The 22,620-nt window shown below is 38.7% G+C and overlaps 1 protein-coding gene across 1 annotated transcript; it reads left to right on the forward strand.

The window, feature by feature from the left end:
* The first annotated feature begins 21,624 nt into the window (after positions 1–21,624).
* LOC122298863 (NADH-ubiquinone oxidoreductase chain 1) lies at positions 21,625–22,058 on the forward strand. Its single transcript, XM_043108710.1, has one exon. The coding sequence runs from the start codon at positions 21,717–21,719 to the stop codon at positions 22,056–22,058; it is 342 nt and encodes a 113-aa protein (XP_042964644.1). The 5' UTR covers positions 21,625–21,716.
* The last annotated feature ends 562 nt before the right edge of the window (positions 22,059–22,620 follow it).

Genomic DNA, 22,620 nt, shown 5'->3' on the forward strand with positions numbered 1-22,620 from the left:
TTGAGGTCTTAGGTTTTGTAGAATTTATGTAATGAGGCTATAGAATAGGAGAGCGTAGGTTCAACGAACTTTAAGGATTGGTTTAAGAGAATTTTATCTAAGGTTTGAGGCCTTATAGATTTTAGGAAATAAGATTTTGGTAATTAAGGTGTTAGGTTCGACAAGCTTTGGGGGAAATAATTAAATTTCAAGTTTTAATTTCGCTGATTCGGATGAGCAATTTGGTGGCAATTGGGGTTTTAAAATTTACAAGTTTTTAAGGTGAATGTTTTGGATTAAAGCCATCAATCTTGAGGATTTCAGAAAATGATTTATTATCTATTAATGTTTTAGAATTTGAAAGATTTGGGAGTCGACTTTTTCTATTATGGGATGTAAGTTGTTTGATCTTAGAAGTTCCGGAAGATGATTCTGATTTAATTTAAGGTTTTAGAATTGCAGAGTAGAAGGATTGACTTATAATAAGAATTGAGTTCTTAGTTTTACAGACTTAGTGCTGTAGCTTGATCTACTCTAGTGAGTGATTAGTTTGTAACCATTAAAATGGGGTTGATTAGAGTTGAGTTATTGATATGAAAATTTTTCTAGAGTAGATTTCTTTGAGAATGGAAGGTAATGATCTAACTCATATACGTCTTTGAGGATTGTAGATATTGACTTAGTTCAGAAAAATGATTATTGTTAACTCGAGGTTGTAGTAATAGATTTTAGGAAATGATTTTTATCGGTTCGGAAGAAATAGATCCATCGAGGTTTTGGAAACAATAGTTTAATTGTTGGTATTGAATTCGATTGAAGTTGAGACCTCATATTCCAGAGACTTTTGGGAACGGATTATTAGCAGGTTTAAGGTCATTTTCAGTACAAAGCTTTAAGCGATAACTATTTTCTGATGTTAAGGGTATAAGTTAAGCAGATATAGGAATGATTCATGTTGATTTGCGGATATAAGTCCAGATGATGGAAATAGTAGTAATGGATTACTTGTACGTTGGAATGACTATTGGTTTCGGCTAAGGACGTATGAGATCGACACGTGATAGTGGTGAATCGATTGGAGTGTTCAGTCGAAGCGTGTTACTCAATGGAATGTAGGTTGGCAATAATTGTTATAGCTCGAGGTTATAGTGATAAGTTTTAGGATTGATTCATACCGAGTTGAGGATAATAGATGATGCAGGTTTTGGGAAATGATTTTCGTTTATTTTGAGGATATAGGTACGGATGTTGGAAATGGAAATAATGGATCACTTATACGTTAGAATGATTATTGATCTTAGCTAAGGGTACATGAGATCCATTTATAGTGGTGGTGAGGGTGTATGGATTTCGGAGAGTACAAATCCTAGTCTCTTTTTGGCTTGAGAGAAGTGGCTTTGGTGAGTACTGAAGTGGATTAGATGTGATAGTATTAAATTCAATAGATCATAACTTCGAGTTCTTGGTGAGTTGATCGGAGTATACAGTTGAAGTGGGTTACCAATTGGAGTGATGGTTGGCATTAATTGTTGAGACTATCTTCAAGAATTAATTGTGACTTCAGGTCACATAGGAATTTAAATTTTGAGGCTATACTTTCCTTTGGAGTTTGAGTGTCCAGTTGGGAGAATTATAGACATTTTTATTTAACTTGAGAGATTGTTGGGTCGCAATGTGTAGTGGATAATAAAATCTTGAAAGTGGAAGCTTGGGAATCAACGGTGATTAGCCTAAACAGGTACGTGAGGTAATAAGCAGTAGGAGTTAGGAGGGTAGTGCAATAGTTTTGATGGATTGGAGATATGAACAGCATGGCCTATCTTGAGATTTAATTTTGTATGCAATTGAAGGAAATAGTCGTGCTACTACTAGGGTTATGGGAATGGAAGTAGGTAAGTGAGTTTTCAAGAAGGGTTCATTAAGGTTATGGTGAATTCATTCGTGGTTCGTAGTGTATTTAGTCATCTCTAAATTTAGACGATATTCAGAATTTAGGTGATGATCTTGATAGTGTAAGTTGTTGGGTAGGAGTTATAGGTGCTTTATTAGTTGGTCCGGATGGATTCGAGCCTTATGTTCTTTCTCTTAGATGAGATTGGCGTATTTTGAGATAATGTTACTTGTTTTTAATTTGGAAGTTGCAATTGATTGATATTGTCTTTTTTGTTGAGGATCATGGGTGTCCTTGAGGAATTTTGATTTGATTAAGGTAGCTAGAGATAATTGAGGGATAGGAGTGATGATTCATGATTTTGGGAGATTTTATTTTTCTATCAAAGTGTGGTAAAGGATTTTCTTGCTTCCAGGTGTTAGAGTTAGCTTGTACTCAAGGGTGTTAATTTATGAGGATATAGTCTTTTTGCATTTTGGCGAGTTATCAGAGTGCGCACGAAAGCGTGATATTTTGGAGATAATTAGGTGTTTAAATCTTGTGCTGATTTTGGAAAATTAGTGATGACTTGAAGTTTTAGTAAGAAGTTAATCATTTGGTTGTACAAATTATGTTGATTGATGGTTTATTTTGGAAGTGATTATTAGGTTACCAAGATATAGTGTAAAATGAAGGTTTGGAGGTTATAACACAGGAGCTGATTGAGGTTAACACAGTTTATTGTGGAAAGATACAAATTGTTGGAATTTACTTGGGTGCGGTTTTGAAGTTCTTGTCGATATGGTGATTTCTGTTTACGTGGCCGCTTTAAGAGTTCTAGACGTGATGCGTCTCTGGGAGATTAGTGCGAATGTGATGGAATTGCTTATAGGAGTATATTTGGAGAGAGCTTTATTCATTCTTGTGTGGAAATGGTTGATGGTATGATTTTCTCAAGTATAATCTGAGTTGTATATTGTCTCCTGCTTGGCACTGATGTTTGATCTCACAAATTTCGAGGACGAAATTTATTTTAAGGGGGAGGATGTGATACCCCGTTTTTACGTGTATGTTCATTGAAGGGTTGTTTTTAATTTGAATAATATATTGGTTTATTTATTTTAAATTAATGTATTTTAATTGGTTTTTAATTTATTTGAGGTGGTGTTTAATTTATTTTAGTCGTTTTACGGTTTTTAATATCGTTTTCGACGGATCTGTTTTTGGTTTCCGGAATGAGGATTGGACCTCATTTCTTTTCTTTTCTCTTTTTCTTTTTCCCTTTTCCTTTTTCTTTTTGTTCTTTTCTTCTTTTCTTCCTTTTTCTTCCTCTTTCCTTCCCGGTTTCTCTCTCCCCGCGTAGCACTTCTCTCTTTTCTCCTTCCTGTCGCCACCCCTTTGACCGCCCAGTTCTCCACTGTCCGGCCACCGTTTACTGCACCGCCACCACCATTCTCTTCCCCTTCCACCAGAGATCATCCCCACCAATTTTCAGAGCCATCGGACCAGCCATTAGCCTTCGAGAGCGCCAGAAGTCGCTGCACCTGCTCTGTTTTTGCCCCTGTCGCCGGTTGCTTTCGCAGCCCAGAACCGCCGCTCGCTGGCGGCGTGGCCTACACCACCCACCCAGTTTTCTTCCCCTCTCACCGGTGAACATCCCCACCAAGTTTCACCTCCATCCGAGCCACCGTTAGCTGCCACGAGCTCCTCCAAGCCATACGGGTTTTCACCGTTTCTGGCGCCATCGCACCACCTCCGGCCACCATCTCTTCACAACTTCTTCCCCTACCTCTTGTCGACCTAAACCACTCATTTCCGACCTCGATCCGTTGCCGGAGCAGCTCCCACGAGCTCAACTCCGTTCAGCCCCTTTTTGGCCTTCGACCGCCATTTCCACCACCACTCACGGCCAAAACTCATTTCCCTTAGCTTCATAAATATCTCAAGGTCATTCCCTATCAATCCCGAGCCTTGATTTGTCCCCGTTCAAAAGTGGGTATTTTACAACCCACGGCCATAGTGTAAATTACACTGTTACGTTGCTTTTCCTCTGCCGTTTGCAACGCCGCGAGCTTTCAAAAAATACCATATAGCGCTGTAAGTATTTTTCAAACCCTACTTTCAGATTTAAATATATTTTGCTCATTCAATAATTATTTATCTGTTGGTTGGCTGATTCCGGACTGAGTCCGAGGAGTTCGGGGGGCGGATGGATGGAGGAAGGAGTTGCTTGTTTTATTGATTTATGGATGGTTGTTTATTTTTGTGCATTGATATCGCATTTACATGGTGCATGCACATGCATGTTTATTTAATTGTGAAAAGCCTGTTTTATTGGCGTAAGTGGATTTTCGGGTGCGTGTGTATCACGACCCCAAGCCGGGATGGGGTATTATCTCGGTGGAGCTCCTCTGGTCACTCGGGAGCGGAATAAACTGAGTGACGCCCCCTAAGTTGTCACTAGGCGACTACGGGAGCGGGGGCTAGGGGATGCTTGGCTACGAATGCGCCGGGCGCGGAACCGGGCATCGCTCTACGCACCGACTCCATGGCCCTTCGCTGGCGGGGGCTAGAGGATGCTTGGCTACGAACGCGCGGGGCGCGGAACTGGGCATCGCTCGTTAAGTGTCACATGCGTGGTCGTAACCTGCTATGTGACACTGGAGTCAGGGTGTGCGGATGACCCCTAGGGGAGGTCATGGTGCATACGGATTAATTGGATAATGGGTTAAGATGGATATGGGCCAAATGTGACTTTTGGCGTGATATTTGGAAAGGATATGTTTTTGGGCCAAATGGGATTTTTGGCGTGCGTGGAAAATAATCTGTTTTTATGGGTTTTGAGATGTGGTTTATGAGACATGTGCATTGGGCATACTTCATGCATATTGTTTGAGTTTTATATATTTTTATCTGGCGGTGTTTGGATTTTACTTACCTGCGGCGCTATTTTTGATTCCGTAGATTTTGGTGCAGGTTCAAGGAGGAGGAGGAGGCTGAGCCCGAGGATGCGGCTCCGCCGGAGTTTTGAGTTGAAGTTGTGCTTTGTAGCTATTTTTAAAACTATATTTGTGTTATGTAATATTTTATTTATGTATGTTTTAAACAGCTTGTATTATATTAAGAAAAATTATGGTACTTAGTTATATGACTTTCGTTATCCGCTGTGTTTCCTTTCGCACATTTGTTGCTCTTACACACACTTGGCACTCGTCGTTAGGGTGGTGACCCGGGTTGTCATCATCCGGACGTCTCGATTTCCCCGTGTCCGTGCATGGGATTTGGGCGCGTCACATCCTTGGGATGGATTGGCTATATCAATATTCTGTGAGTATTAATTGTAGAAGTCGAGTAATTAGCTTTCAACTCCCGAATGGTGATTATTTGGAATTTGCAGGAAGTAAACTAAAGGAAAGGTCGGTAGTCATATCGGCAATTCAAGCAAAAAGAGAGATTGCTTGTGGAGCGGATGCCTTCTTAGTCCAAATGGTGTCTATGCCGTCCGAGAAGAAGTCTTTAGTAGATATTCCAGTTGTGGAAAAATTTCCTGACGTCTTTGTGGATGATTTGCCTGGGTTACCCCCTGTTTGTGAGTTAGAGTTTGTTATTAACTTGGAACCTGAAGCGGCTCCCGTACATAAAACCCCTTACCGTATGGCACCAGCTGAATTAAAAGAGTTTAAGGTTAAGTTGCAAGAATTGGTAGATAAGGGGTTTATTTAGCCAAGTACTTCGCCATGGGGTGCACCAGTGCTGTTTGTTAAGAAGAAAGATGGTACTCTCAGAATGTGCATTGATTATTGAGAATTAAATAAGGTGACTATCAAGAATAAGTATTCTCTTTCACGGATCAACGATTTGTTTCATCAACTTCAAAGAGCAACTATCTTCTCGAAGATTGATTTGAGATCAGGATACTACCAGTTGCAGATAAGAGATAAGGATATACCCAAGACTGCTTTTAGATCGAGATACGGGCATTATGAGTTGATGCCTTTTGGGTTAGCCAATGCCCCTACAGCTTTTATGGATTTGATGAATCAGGTATTTTGACCTTATTTGGATTCCTTTGTGGTGGTTTTCATTGATGATATTTTAATTTATTCTCGAGATTTTGATGAACATGCTTATCATCTTCGTTTAGTACTTGGGAAGTTAAGAGAACATCAGCTGTATGCAAAGCTCAGCAAATGTGAATTTTGGTTGGAAGAAGTCAAATTTCTCAGACATGTAATTTCTCGAGATGGTGTGGCTATTGATCCTAGCAAGGTGGAAGCTATTTTGTCATGGCAGCATCCAACAACCGTGCATGAGATTTGGAATTTCTTGGGACTTGTCGGATATTATCAAAGATTTGTGGAGGGATTTTCTCGATTATCTAGGCCTCTCACTACTTTGACTAGAAAGAATACAGAATTTATTTGGTCAGACAAGTGCGAGAGAAGTTTCCAAGAATTGAAGAAGAGATTGACAACTGCACCAATATTGGCACTTCCAGAACCGCACAAGCCATTTGTAGTTTCCAGCGATGCGCCTAAATTTGGATTGGGATGTGTTCTTATGTAGGAGGGATGGGTTGTTGCTTATGTATCTCGTCAGCTAAAAGATCATGAGAAGAATTATCCGACGCATGATTTAGAATTGGCAGCAATCGTGTTTGCTCTTAAAATCTGGCAGCACTATTTGCATGGAGAAGTTTGTGAAGTCTACACCGATCGTAAGAGTTTGAAGCACTTATTTTCTCAGAAGAATCTCAACATGAGCCAGAGGCGATGGTTAGAATTAATTAGTGATTATCAGTGTGAGATCAAGTATCATCCAGGGAAAGCACATATAGTTGCAGATGCTTTGAGTCGAAAGTCGCACTTGGAAGATGAAGTTGAATTGTCAGGATTGGATTCTTTACTTTGTGGGATGAGAAGACTTCTTATTAAAAGTTCTCAACAAGAGGAAGTGTTTTCTTCAATTCTTGATATTCGAGTAGTTGATTGTGAGGAATTGAAGACTCTTCAAAGGAAGGACCCGAAGCTATTAGATATTAGAAAAAGAGTCAGAAAATCTAGAGGGTCATTGCATTATAGTATGGATAAGGATGGAATTATTCGGTTCCGAGATCGTAGGGTAACTCCCAAAGATTCATAATTCAAGGAGCAAATTATGGCAGAAACTTATGCGGCCCCTTATTTAGTTCATCCTGGTAGTACGAAGATGTATCGAGATTTGAAGAAAAATTATTGGTGGGAAGGGATGACGAAGGATATTGCCTTGTATATTGACAGATGTGATACATGCCGTCAAGTCAAGGCCGAACATCAAAGACCCACTGGTATGCTTCAACCCCTCCCTATTCCTGAGCGGAAATGGGATGACATTACAATGGATTTTGTAGTGGGCTTATCGAGGACTCCTAGTGGAAAAAACTCGGTGTGGGTGATTGTTGACCGGTTAACTAAGAGTGCTCATTTCATGCCTGTTAATAATACTGATTCCTTGGGAAAGTTGACTCGCTTGTATGTAAAAAAGATAGTGCGGTTGCACGGAATACCGAAGAGTATTGTATCGGATCGAGACCCACGGTTCACATCTCATTTTTGGAAGAGTTTGCAGGCAGCTCTGGGTACTAAGTTGAAATTTAGTACTGCATATCACCCTCAAACGAACGGCCAATCAGAGCGCACTATTCAGACCCTTGAAGATATGTTGCGAGCATGTGTTATGGAATTTCAAGGAAGTTGGGAAAATCACTTGCTGCTTATAGAATTCGCTTATAATAATAGCTTCCATGTGTCCATCCAGATGACTCCTTATGAAGCTCTTTATGGGAGGAAGTGTAGATCGCCATTGTGTTGGGATGAAGTCGGGGAGAGTAAAATAATTGGGCCTGAAATAATTTAGGAAATGCAAAGTCAAGTTCGGATTATAAGAGATAAAATGGCAGCAGCTCAGAGTTGTCAGAAAAGTTATGTGGATACAAGGAGGAGAGAATTATCTTTTGAGGAAGGTGATTGGGTTTATCTCAAAGTCTCTCCTATGAAAGGAGTTAAGCATTTTGGTAAAAAGAGGAAACTGGATCAGAGATATGTTGGCCCTTTTTAGATTTTGGAGAAGATAGGGTCCGTCACTTATAGAATTGCGTTGCCAGAATATTTTGGAGAAATTCACGATGTCTTCCATGTATCGTCCTTGAAGAAGAGTTTGGACAACAAGAGCCGCGCTTTGTCGACCTTGAGCGTATTCAGCTACAATCGGATCTTACTTATGAGATTGTTCCTTCACAGATTATGGATTGGAAAGAGCAACAGTTGAGATCCAAGACAATACCTCTAGTAAAGGTGGCATGGGGAGATCTGTTAGCTCAAGATTTCTCTTGGGAGAGAGAAGCAGACATGAGAGAGCAGTATCCCTATTTGTTTGAGTAAATGACAGTACGTTTCTTAAACTTGGTCTCAGTGGAATCATGTGGCTTGCTTCAAAGTTAGTGTTTGATCTTGCAAATTTCGAGGACGAAATTTATTTTAAAGGGGGAGGATGTGATACCCCATTTTTACGTGTATTTTCACTGAAGTTGTATTTTAATTTAATTAAAATATTAATTCTTTTATTTTTAAATATCGTTTTGAGTTTAAATTGCTGTGTAATTTATTTTAGTTTGTTTTTAGATTTAAAATTATGTTGTTAGTTTTTGCTAGTTATTTATTATGTTTTAGCTTGATGTGGTATTTAAATTATTTTATTCGTTTTATAGCTTTTAAAGTTATTTTCGTCGGATCAGTTTCTGGACTCCAAAAGTGAGGGTTGGACCTCAAAAGTGAGGGTTGGACCTCATTTCTTTTCCCCATCTTTTCTTTTTCTCTTTCTTTTTCTTTTTCTTTTTCTTTCTTTTTTTCTCCTTTTTCTCCTCTGGTTCACCCCTTCTCACACGCGTCTCTCTCTCTCCTCTCCTATCACCGTTTTCTTCCGCCACCCAGTGCCACCGTTCTCTCGGCTCCGTGTGCAACACCACCCACCCAAAAATCTTCCCCTCCAGCCAGTGCACCTCCCCACCAAGTTTCACTTCCATCCGAGCCACCGTTGCAGCCACAAGCTCCTCCAAGCCACACAACTTTTGGACCATTTCGCCGTCGTCGTTCCACCTCCAGCCACCACCTCTTCACCACTTCATCACCAACCTCTAGCCATCCTAAACCACCTATTTCTAGCTCCGATCCGTTGCCGAAGCATCCCCCACAAGCTCATCTTCGTTTTGGCCATTTTTCACTTCAACCGCCATTTCCTCCGCCACCCACGGCCCATTCTCAGTTCCACTAGCTTCATAAACACCTCTAGGTCATTCCCTATTAATCCCAAGTCTTGGTTTGTCCCCATTCAAAAGTGGATATTTTACACTGTTATGTTACTTTCTCTTTGCTCTTTTTAGCTTGTTGATCTTTCAGAAATTATTATATAGCACTGTAAGTATTTTTCAAACTTCATTTTAGATTTAAATATATTATTATTTTTATAGTAATATTGTGATTGGTTGGTTATTCCGGACTGAGGCCGAGAAGTCGGGGGTCGGATGGATTGAGGACGGAGTTGTTTGGTATTGTTGATGTTGAGTATTGTTGGATAAATTGTCCTTGAGGTGTGCATTGCATGGTGCATATATGTGCATATGTTAAATTGAGAAAAATTGATTTTATCAATGTAAATGGATTTTCTGGTGCGTGTGTATCACGACCCCAAGCCGAGATGGGGTATTATCTCAATGGAGCTGCTCTGGTCACTCAGGGGCCTAACATACTGAGTGACGTCTCCTGAGTTGTCACTGGGCGACAACGGGAGCAGGCGGGATGGTAATGCTCTCGTACCAACTCCGTGGCCCCTCTACTGGCGGGGCTAGAGGATGCTTGGCTACATACGCGCGAGGCGCAGAACTGGGCATCGCTCGTTACGAAGTCACACGCATGGTCGTTACCCGTGATGCGACAACGGGAGCCAGGGTGTGCAGATGACTCCTAGGGGAGGTCATGATGCATTCGGTTAATGAAAATGGAAATGGATTTGAGACTCGGATTTTGGGCCATTTTCTCAAAATATTGTGAGGTTTGGTTAAAGGATATATTTTGGGCCAAATGAGACTTTTGGCGTGAGTGCAAAAATGTGAATTTATGGGATATGTGCATTTGTCATTTTTTCATGCATATTGTTGAGTTTAATATATTTTTTATCTTGTGATACTTGAATTATTACTTACACCTGTGGCACCATTTTGGTACTGTAGATTTTGATGCAGATGTTGAGGGGGAGGAGGAGGCTGAGCCCGAAGAGGCAGCTCCGCTAGAGTTTTGATTTGGAATTGTTTATGTAAAAAAAAAAAAGTATCTCTACTAGTTTTTATGTCTTGTATGTTGGTTTTGAAACAATATTTGAGACTTGTAATATTTTATTATGTGTGATTTAAACGAGTTTGTATCTAAATAAAAATTCTGGTACTTAGTTATAAGACTTATATTATCCGCTGCGTGATTTTATTGTACACTGATTACATATACACACACTTGGCACTTGGCAATTGGATGTGTGACCCGTGTTGTCATCATCCCGATGCCTCGAATTCCATGTGTCCATACGTGAGAGTTAAGGATGTCAGAGTTTATCCGGTATGCATAATTTATTCTGTCATGAATAATCTGTTACACAATTTATTCTGTCAGTGTTACTATATGTTGCAAGTATGTCATGTTACATCATGTCATCTGTTACATGTATGCCATGGCACATAATATTCACTGTTACATGTATGCCATGTCACGTAATATTTACTATTATATGTTACACCATTTTATAAAAGGTTGTCTATTACATGTTATGTCAAGCTATGAAATGTTTTCTGTCAAGTACATCATGTCTTTCGACTTACATTCATGTACTTCCTCGTACAGTTAAGTTATTGTTTAGCTCATGGTTATTGTTAAATTATGGTAATCTCATGAGATAAGAATACTTAATCATAGTAACTCCATGAGATAAAAATACTCAATCATGGTAACTCCATGAGATAAGAATACACTATCATGGTAACCCAATGAGATAAAAATACTCAATCATGGTAACCGCATGAGATAAGAATATGCTATCATGATAACCCTATAAGATAAGAATACTCGATCATGGTATGAGATAAGATTACACAATCATGGTAACCACATAAAATAAGATTACTCAATTATAGTAATACAATAAGATAAGATTAAGCAATCATGGTAACCCCATGAGATAAGACTACTCTATCATAGTGACCCCATGAGACAAGAATATGTTTCAAGTTTACGTTCATATTATGTTATGTTCAAATTCATGTTATGTTTCAAGTTCACATTCATGTCATGTTATGTTCATATTCATGTTATGTTCCGGTTCACGTTCATATTAGACTATGTTCATGTTCATGTTATCTTTCAAGTTTACGTTCATGTCATTTTATGTTCATGTTCGTGTTATATTATATTCACATTTATATTATGTTTCAAATTCACGTTCATGTCATGTTAGATTTATGTTCATGTTATTTCAAGTTCACATTCATGTTATATTATGTTCATGTTTATATTATGTTTCAAGTTTGTGTTCATTTCATGGTATGTTCGTGTTCATGGCATGGTATGTTCATGTTCATGTTGCATTCAAGTTCACGTTATGTTTCAAGTTCACTTTTATGTCATGTTATGTTCGTTATGTATGCTCACATTTATGCTATGTTTCAAATCCATGTTATGTTTCAAGTTCACGTTCATGCCATGTTGCAAGTCTATGTTATGTTTTAAGTTCATGTTCATGTCATGTCAAGTCAAGTTCAGTTCATGTTTCAGTTCAAGTTATGTTAGTTATGCCATACTATATGTCAAGTTATGTTATGATTACTTATAATTTTGATTATGCATTCATGCTTTTACTGCCATGCATGCATCATTAACCTATGTAGAAGTTTCCTATTAACTTGCTGAAATTTGTAATCAAATCTCACCATGATAGTCCCAACTACCATTACACCCAAATGGTCAGCAATGTATCAGGACCAGAGTAGGGATCAGATATTGGTAGACTAGAAGAGATTAACTAGACGCTGAAGACACGATGCAGAGCATATGGCCTCCATAGTTAGGTTTTTAGATAGTATCTTGTTATCGTTAGTCGAGTTACACGAGTTATTTGATGAACTAGCCCAATAGTAAATTTTGGTTATGTAATTATGGAGTCTGGTCTCCCATGGTTTGAGATTACAATCTTCTAAGACCCGTACTATAATCATAGATGTTCATTTTGTTAAGTATACATGGATTACATTTTAATTATTTGGGATATTATCAATCTGGTGCATAATATTACTCAAGAAAAAAAATTATTCGCTGCGAATATTACATAATGCTAGATGCATGTTAGGAACATTGCGTCTTATATATCATGAACGGGGGTCGGCAACCTTTATGTTCATGTCTCAGTGCTTCATATGTCCGTCCAATCCCAAGCAAAAATCTGGAGGCATCACACAATGACTTAGTAAGAAACCCACCATAATGTAAACATACTTGACATAAGGTTTTCATAAAATATTTTATGCATAAAACCATAACTGGTCATAAATATGCTGATGATATGCATGACTTAAAAATGTTTCTAGTATCTTGACTGATCTAAACAATCTGACTTATCTGGATTAACTGACTTATCTGACTAGCCAATATACTTAACCCTATGTGTAAGACTGTGCACCGACCCCAAGTCAACCTAGGGGTTACCACAAGTTAGAAATTCTTGCACATCTTCAAGAAACTTTCGGCCTAGGGTTTCCTCAAGTCCTTAGTCTATGGGTCTTAAGGCAAAAGAAAGATCACGAAGTGATAAAAGAGAGACCCTTGAACATGAAGCACATGTTTGGTTTGAAGTATTGTTGCTTTCAAGAGTTTAATAATTGAAACATACACTTTCAGCTTGCTTGATCATAAAAAAAATACTTTTGAAGTTTTGTAAGTGAGCATCTAACTTACTCATGGATACTGTATTTATGTTTGTGTAAACTTTGCATTTTGGTGGCTCAAATTGAATTATGGAATTCCTAGTTGTTACATGCCATGATTCATATCTTATATGTGCATTCTATGCTCAAACGATGCTTGTTAAATTGTTGGTTCAAATGACATGATTGGAGTTTGAGAAATGGCATATGCTTTGTTGAGCTTTCATATGTTGTACACAAGTATATATTAAGCATTTTCTAATTCTTTCATGTTGTACATGTGATGCACTCTTTGTATATAGCATAAGTACATGACATTATTGTATGAAAATTACATAGTCACATGTCACCTGTTTTTGGGTTATGCATTAAAGGGAATGGTTTTGTCACAACCCTAGTGCTAGGATGGGGGAAATATCTTGGTGGAACTCCTTATCCACTTTGGAGTTCTTAAATTGGAGTGGTAACCCTTGGGTTGATAAAGTATAGTTAACGAATTTGAAATGGGTTCTTTTTAAAAAGTTCCAAAGTGAAGTAGCCGCACTCAACTCTAGTGGGTGCAACACATTGTAAAATGCAGTGAATACTAATTGCAAATTGTCATATCATATGGACTTTGACATACTCACACCCGATCAAAAGGGCTGGCAAAGTGATGTAGTAACTAGAAGGAAGCCCACGGTTCCTATAGGTGGCCATGAGCTGTCCACCCATACCATTATATGGAATAAGTTTTCTTAAGCTTTTATAAGAAATAGAAAGATGATATTTTGCTACATGTTTACATTGCTACTCTGATACATGGTTACAAGATCAGTAATTTTTTAAGAAGACTACATATGGGACAAAAATATGTTTTTGGTCTAAGTACATGTTCCTACTCACATGCATTCATACTCGTGGTTTACCTTATAATGATTATATTATCTTTGTGTATATTTTTTGTTGACTTGCTAATATTTCTAGATACCATGGTAATTTCTACTACCATTCCCCTCGAAATGGTAGAAGTTGTAATAAGACTCAAGAAAAATCCACAAGATGGATGAACTACCTAACTTGATTGAGGATAAGTACACTATAGAAGCTTGTTACCATATAGCCATTTCTTATTTAGAAGCCACCTTACTGCTCCCCAGGAGATTCAGGATATCCTAAATAAAGATTACACATCTCATTGGATTCCTAAGCTTGAAGAAGCGCTCACCATTGAGAATCATTTTGATTATGCGAACAACCATGTAATTAGGCATGGGGATTTGTATCACAAGCTCCAGAGGTCTTGAAAGGTTTTAAGTTGCAACTTTCTATGTCCCATGTCTTAGAAGAGGGCATTTCTTTTTAATGGTACTTTTGGCAATAGGGTTTGTGGTTTAAAATCCTCATTATTTATGTATTTGGAGATCTTTTGAAACAGTTATTTTGGGATTAATAGATATTTTATTTTGGTACCATATTTAGTTGCTCAAACTTTACTAGAAATGAATTTTTTCCGCTACGATTATTGCATATTATTATAAACATGCTAGGTGCATTGCATGTTAGCTATTATAAACGAGAGGTATGTGACCTTGAATTACATGTTCCAACACTTCAATCCTAAACGGGGTCTAAGGGCATCACAAAGTATTCACCCAACTTAATATTATATTGATTCTAATGGAAGGTACAAATAACTACAATGGCTACTAGTCTCCATACTTAGTACTCGGGTGATGGGCCCCAAGGTGAACCAAGTCTTAAAGATCAATTACAAGATCAAGAGTCAAAAATATCAAGGAAGCAACACAAGGATTGGTGCAATCTAATTGGGATGAAGCTAGCAAGAGCACAACATTCAAGATGAGCTTAAAGGAAGAAAATCAAGTTTCATTCATGTGATTCAACAAGGTATGAAAGATATGACTTGGGCCTATCTTGGAGTTGTTTATTTTATTAAAATGACTTATTTTATTAGTTATAGAAATTAATCTAAAATAATTGGGCTTGGGGAATGCCTACCCACACATATGTTTTAATTCTAATGAACGAGGATTTTTGGGAAGGCCTTGTATTTTGGCCAAGGGCTTATTTGAAAAGTTACTATTTTATTTGAATTAGGATTTTAGAAGTTACTGTAATGTGGCACTATTCACGCTACAATACCCACGGTACTATTCAAGTAGGGTTTTGGGGGATTGTTATTTAAACCACTTGTAGTCTCATTTGAGCAGGTTAGACAATATTGAATTTTCATTGTGAGTTGAGTTATCTCCTCTTGTTCTTCTTGAACTTTTGAACTTATCAAAGGTAAATCACAACCTTTGTAACCTTTGTAACGTTCCTCCTTGTAATCCGGCTTCTTAAGACAGGTTCTTCAACATGTCTAGATTTTAATATAATCTAGGTTCTTGAAACGAGTTCTCAACGGGTCTAGATTTTTCATTCATTGACTTGATTTTGGCTTTCTTGGGTTTGCTTTTCCAATATTGGTGTTGGGTCTCAAAGCGAGTCGATTAGGGTTCACATAATTTGGTATTCAGAGCTCGGTTTCTAATCAGGTCTGATTCTATATTTTCTTTATTGCATATTTTATTCTAGGGCTTCATTGTTCTAGGGTTGCAAAAAAAAAAAGGGACTGCGAATTTCTCATTATTTTCTAGGGTTTGACTAAATTGGCTATCCTAGGGTTTGTTTGGCCAAATTACACCATCTTGAGGTTGTTGAGATTATCTTTTTTTTTTTGAAAGTGGAATTCAATTAGATTAGCAAATGTTGGATACAAGAGGGGATTCCCTCCAAACTGATGCTCTCCTCAGAGAGTTTAAGTGCATCCTTAGCTAAACAATGGGCAACACTATTACATATCCTAGACACGTGCAAAACAGACCAACTTTTCATAGACTTAAGCAAGGATCTGGTGTCCTGAATAAACATTCCTGCGCAGCTCCAATTCAGCTCTTCACCCCTGATCTGTTGAACCACACCAAGTGAGTCCCCCTCGAGTAGAACATCCTGCAGATTCAGTTGGTTACACAGGATGACAGCTTTCAAAGCAGCAAAAGATTCAGCTAACAACGGGTCAGGGGGCAGGTCCCTTTGTGATCTAAGGGTGGCAACTATAAACCCATTCCAGTCTCTGATCACCACCCCTATCCCAACCTTGCACTGTGCTTTATCTACCGATGCATCCCAATTTGCCTTGAAAATATGTAGAGGAGGAGCTGACCAACTTCGGACAGATGGTGTAGCTGGTTTGTCCCTACTCACTTGGGTGTTGTTTGCTTCCTTGTAGTCGAGTGCCAGCTTGGTGGCAGTACTTACCACTGTCTCAGGGGCCTCATACCTGCCCTCAAATACATATAAATTCCTTCTCCTCCATAATTGGTGAACTATGGATGCGAAGATGGGCATATCATTTTCGTCCAGTACTGAAAACATGTGGTCCACTATGCTGGAGAATGGAGACTCAACCACCCTCTCCTTCTGAAGTTTTCTCGAGCTAAGTCCCCATGCATCTTGAGCTGAGGGACATGACCATAAGGCATGTGTAGTCGACTCTGAATCCCTGGTGCATATGGGACACAAAGCTGACTCCCTTATCCTTCTCTTGTATAGGTTCTGGTTTGTGGGCAGTGACTCATGAGAAGCTCTCCAGAGTAGCATTTTGGTAGCATTTGGCACACCCAATTTCCACAGCCTGTGCCAGAAATCAGTACTCTTTGTTCTGCTGGATGCTTGCCCCTTTAAGCACACCTCCATCTCCCCTAGAAGATGATAAGCACTCTTGACTGTGAAGAGTCCATTCTTTGTGAGTCTCCATATAAGTTGGTCAGGGCTCCTTCTCAAGCTTAATGGGATCTTGCTGACAACCTCGGCTTCCTCCACCGATAGGACCTCCCTCAATAATGACCTGTTCCACGACATCTGTTGCTTGTCAATCAATTCACTCACTTGCCATCTAGAGTTTTTGTGTTGGCCAAAATTCCATCTTATTAAGGCTTCCGTGTTCTTCATCATCTTAGGATTTCATTGATTCCCTTCAAATTCCTATAAATGCTTCTTATGTGTTGAATTCAATTGTTTGATTTTCACAATTGAAAAATTTGTTTACGACTGAATTGATGAGAAAAGAAAAGAAAGGAAAGGAAAAGAAAATTTCAAAAAAAAAATTGGAAAAAAAAAAAGAGTATAGAGAAAAAAAAAATGGATTGAAAGTTATCATCAATGGGGCTAAATACATATCATTATAGTTGGTATCTTGTCTTGTGATTACTCTTTCCCTCATATCATTTCATTGAGTCTCGTGTCATTTTATTCTTTCTGTGTTTTCTTTTATTCTTGTTTCTTGGACCTAAATACTAGTTGGGATAAAAACAAGATTGTATTATCTTGATTGAGTTCAATTAGTTCTTAAAGAGTGTGATATCATTATCGGCAAAAAGTTAATTAAGAGTGGAACATGAGTGGAGTGTCATTATTCGAGCGTAAACACGTAAGAGAGTGTGTGAGGTTTTTACTACTAACATTTTTTTTTGTGCAAGACATTACGATGTCTCATAATTGTAACTCAACACTGAAGGGGGTGGCAGACAACTCATTCTTTGTGTTGTAATCCATGCAACAAAAGTTTGAAAGGTTAGATTTGATGTTGGGGGAAGTGAGGGATAGGATTGATCAACGAGATGCATTGATTAGAAATCTGCAAAGTGGGAGAGATAGGAGGAGAAGTGAGCTTAGTATTGAGAATGGATATGAGTATGAAGAGTATGGTGAGTCTCTTGTCGTCAGGCATGCTCTCAATACACAAAGTAATATAGATGATACAAAGCAGCAGAGAGAGAACATTTTCCATACTAGATGCCACATTAATAGCAATGTATGTAATATGATCATTGATAGAGGAAGTTGTACTAATGTTGTTAGCACTACTTTAGTTAAGAAATTGAATTTACCGACTTTGTAACACCCTAGACCATACAAGTTACAGTGGTTGAATGATTGTGAGGAGATTAGGGTAAATAAGCAAGTGTTAGTATCTTTTTCAATTGGAAAGTACAAGGATGAGGTGCTTTGTGATGTAGTGCCTATACATGCTAGCCATATTTTGTTAGGGAGGCCATGGCAGTATGATAGAAGGGTAATCCATGATGGGGTCACAAATATATACAACTTTGTAAAGGATGGTAAAAAAATCAAACTTGCTCCTTTAACCACGAAACAGGTCCATAAGGACCAACTGAAGTTGAAAAGTAAGCTTGATCAAAAAAGAAAGAGTGAAAGTGAGGTTGATCAAAAAAGGAATACAGAAACTAAGTTTGATAAAAGAAAAGAAAGAGTGAAAAAGAGATTGAGCAAAAAAGAAAGAGTGGGAGTGAGATTGGGGAAGAAAAAATAGTGAGACCGAAAATGAGAAAGAGAGAAAAGAAATGAGGGTAAGGTTGAAACTTCAAGAAAAAAAGAGAGTGAAAAGAAAAGCAAGAGTGAAGAAAGTGAGAGAAAAATAAAGAGAGAAATGAGTTTTGATGCTAAGGAAAATTTTACTACTAATAAACTTGACAAACCTTTGCCTAGTGTTGTTGTCTCTTTGTTGCAGGGTTATGAGTTCATGATTCCTAGTGGTGTGTTTAATGGATTGCCACCTATTAGAGAGATAGAGCATTACATTGATTTTGTGCCGGGTGCGACAATTATTAACCGACCTCTCTTTGAAGAACATGAGTCCTTGACACACTTGAAGGAACAAGGTAAGTTGTTAACTAAAATGCATGCTAAGTGGGAGGACTGTCTTGAGACTTTTCCTCATGTAATCACATACACACATGGTGAGGAAAATTTTGTAGTTCCTACATTAGCAAAAAGGTATGTCCTTATCTTTAATTTACATGCAAAGTTAATGAGATTTGAATATGAAAAGAAATTGCATGCTAATGATGATGAATTTCCTAGTGTGTATGGAACATGTGAGGAAGCATCGTTTGGTAAGTTCTATAAACTAGATTGGTACTTGTTTAAAGAGAAAAGCCTTTGTGTGCCTACTAGTTTTATTCGTGAGTTGCTTGTCTGTGATAGACATGAAGGTAGTTTATTGGATAACTTGGGTGTGCTGAAGATTTTAGACATGCTATATGAGCACTTTTGCACGTATCACTTGCCATTCATTGACGTGTTGCATGAACATTTGTGGCAGTATCATTTGGCATTCATTGAGGTTGCATATAATTGGAATTGTCATTTTGGCGTAAGGTGTGATGAAGCGCTAAAACTGCATGATTAAGTTACTTAAGTGAATAAATTGTTTAATAAAAAGATGATTTAAGTACTTAATTATGCAATAGATCACAATACTTGAGTCAATTGATAAATTCTGGTATTTTTGTGCTTAAAAAGATTTAGAATACAATTACTTCACATGACAATAAATATTCCATTTTTATTCCTCTCATAACAAGGGTAGTTTGGGCAATACACATGCAGAAAAATGCACACATGCAGGACAGCAAATTTGTTCTTCTTTTTAGAGTAGATGAACGTGCAGCAAAGAGATCACTCGGAAGCAGAAAACTCACATGAGCAGCAGCTACTACACCAAGCAGCAGAAAGAAGATCATTCGGACAAAACTCACACATGCTAAAAGCAGCAGAGCATCATTCGGACAGCACTAATACTCACACAGCACTTGCAGAAAAATCACATGTGCAGTAGCTACTACACCAAGCAGCAGAAAGAAGATCACTCGGACAGCAGAACACTCACACATGCAGACCTTTGGACAGCTAAAGCAGAAAACTCACTCGGGCACCACATGGACAGCACACACTCGGCATGCTGGAGCATATCACATTGAGCAGCAGAGGAACGGCTACTACAGCAAAAGAAAGAAGACCACATGGACAGCACACATGTTGCATCATTCAGACAGCACTCAAACAAACCAGTACATGCAGACATGCAGCGGACAGCACTCAAACAAACCAGCACATGCAGACATGCAGTGGACAGCACACATGCAGCAGGTCAGTAGAAGAAAAAAAAAAGCAGCTGACCCTCAACTTTGACAGAAGATCACACTGGCATATATGAGGCAGCACGTTGAAGACAGCAGCAGATAGTTTTTACACTCTGTTTTCACGTAAAAACATTCGGCTACAGCAGAGGAGACCTTTCTTTTTCTTTCTTTTTGTTTAGTAGCAGACCGGAGTAGAGTGCTTCATGTTATTTTCTTTCTTTTGTTTTCAGACGCTCGGCTACAGCAGAATGCTGGGCAGTTTATTTATCTTTCTTGCTGCTTCATTTCATGTTCGTTCGGGGGGAGTCGACTACAGCAGAGGAGACCTTTTTTTTTCTTTCTTTTTGTTTAGTAGCAGACCGGAGTAGAGTGCTTCATGTTATTTTCTTTCTTTTGTTTTCAGACGCTACGCTGCAGTTAATTTTCTTGCTGTTTCTTTTTTTTGTCGTTTACTTTAGAGTGCATTAAGTTTTCATTGACTTTACTTTTCATTTTCAGCATTGGAGAGTTCAGTTTTGCTTAGTCGTTTCTTTTCGTTGAGAACCAGGCGGCTTTTACTTTTCTTTTCGTTTAGCAATTGCTTATTTTTTTTCTTTATTTCGTTCAGCACCAGTCTTCTTTCTTTCCGTTCAATTCAGCATTTAATTTACTTACTTTTTCGTTTCCTTTTTTTTGGGAATCTTTTGTTTTAGTTTCTTTTTTTTTTTTTTCATTTCAGAACTCTCTCGTTTTTATTATTTTACTAGTCTTTAGTTTAAGATTTCAGACGAACGGAAGGCCCTCTCTTCCTCTCGGGTTTCATTGTTCTTTTGGCTGTTTTCTTTTTTTTCACAAGCTCTTCCTACGTCCAGGCATAAATGAGTAAGTAGTTTCCTCGAAGCTTGGTAAACCCGATTGTCTTACTGAACTGAGCTTCAACAATAGAGGACAGCGCCCCTGCCCTCTTGTCCGGATCGAGCATTCCTGGCTAAGTATTCACTGATTCAAGATTTCCCCCGGGTTTCTGCTTCATTCAAGTCTTAATTCAAGTAAGGACAAGTCCTTATCATCCCGATCGGGATAGACGGGCCTGCCTCGCTGCGGGTCAGCACCTCGAGCTTTCTTTCTGCTTTCTGTCTGTCTACAAGCGGGAGGCGTTAATGAAAATGTTAAAGTCAAATACCTATGCCATGGGACAGGAGGCTCTTTGTGCCTGAAAAGATCCCAAGCACTCTTAGTAGAGAAGAGGCCTTTAGGGGTCCTTTTCCTGGTAACCCTACTGCCACTTAAACTGAATTCATCATGAACAAGAAGTCTTAATTTCAGTAATTTCCTCCAGGTCCAGGAACACTCACCAGGAGCCCTCAGCGTCCAGAAATTCCTATTCTTAATAAGGTAATTTCTAACCCAGCTAGACCAAATGGAATGGTCGCTATCCGTGCGTAAATGCCATATGTGTTTCACCATGGCAGCACGGTTCCAAGCTTCGACATCCCTGAATCCAAGACCCCCTTCCTTATAAGGGAGACAAAGGCTGTGCCAAGGTTGACCAAGAAAGGCATGGGAGTCTTTGGGCATTGTTTGGGCCGAGTTAAGTAAAGACTGGCTACCTATAAAGATCCCTCACTGCACACTTTCTATATATATCTGTCTCCATCCAATCAAAGACATCCATAGCAACCTCCGCTTTCTTTTCTGAAGCGGCTTTCTCGATACGAAAGAAAAGGCCTAGCCTGCATACATATATATAAAAATAGCATTACATTAGTTGTTGCTTGTTGTATCTTACTGATGCAGCAAGGGAGGGTCAGACTGTACCGTAGCTGTTCCAGCGGAAATACTTGGAATAATTCTACCACTTCTACTAGGAGTAGCCTTTTTAGTGCTAGCTGAACGTAAAGTAATGGCTTTTGTGCAACGTCGAAAGGGTCCTGATGTAGTGGGATCGTTCGGATTGTTACAACCTCTAGCAGATGGTTTGAAATTGATTCTAAAAGAACCTATTTCACCAAGTAGTGCTAATTTCTCCCTTTTTAGAATGGCTCCAGTGGCTACATTTATGTTAAGTCTGGTCGCTCGGGCCGTTGTACCTTTTGATTATGGTATGGTATTGTCAGATCCGAACATAGGGCTACTTTCGCTCCAAGGCCGGTTCTCATCAACTGAGAGCTCCACTCCAAGAGAGGGAAAGCAGCACAAGGTGAATTCCGTGAGACCTATGAATGCTTTGAATGAGATCTATTAGGTTAGGAGACCCTTTGACCATTTTAAATCCATGTAGAACAATAGAATAGAACGTCGAAGAGAAAAGGCCTTTTAAGGATATGGGAATCAAGGTGACAGCCATGGCCGGGTACGAACGATGGGGCGTCGGGTTCCAGAAGTCTCATGTTCGGAACCGTTCCTTTAGAGACACAGGGGAGACGGTGGCCTTGCGGCGCTGGTTTCATTTTTTTGCTTTACGTTGTAGTGTTTTTCAGTTGTTATTTCAGAGGACTCATTTTCAGTTTTATTATTTTTTTTTTAGTTGCCCAGTTTTCTTTCCTAAGTTCTTAGTTGAGTTGGCGTGGAGCTTGTGGTTTTATTTATTTATTTTTATTTCTTCTCAGTTTTTGTTATGGCTTTACTTAGACTAATCTTTGTTGTTAGAATTATCATGTGTAGCTAATTTTTGAAACTTGGGTTGTGGGATGAAGCTTGATTTGTTTTGGATTCTAGTATAGTGCAATATTTTGTCGATAAATGATGATTACTCTATATTACTAGTCGGATTTGAATTGAAAGTAGATTGTGGCTCTTGCTCTTGT

The sequence above is a fragment of the Carya illinoinensis genome, chromosome 16, assembly GCF_018687715.1.
Source record: "Carya illinoinensis cultivar Pawnee chromosome 16, C.illinoinensisPawnee_v1, whole genome shotgun sequence".
Taxonomy (NCBI): Eukaryota; Viridiplantae; Streptophyta; class Magnoliopsida; order Fagales; family Juglandaceae; genus Carya; species Carya illinoinensis.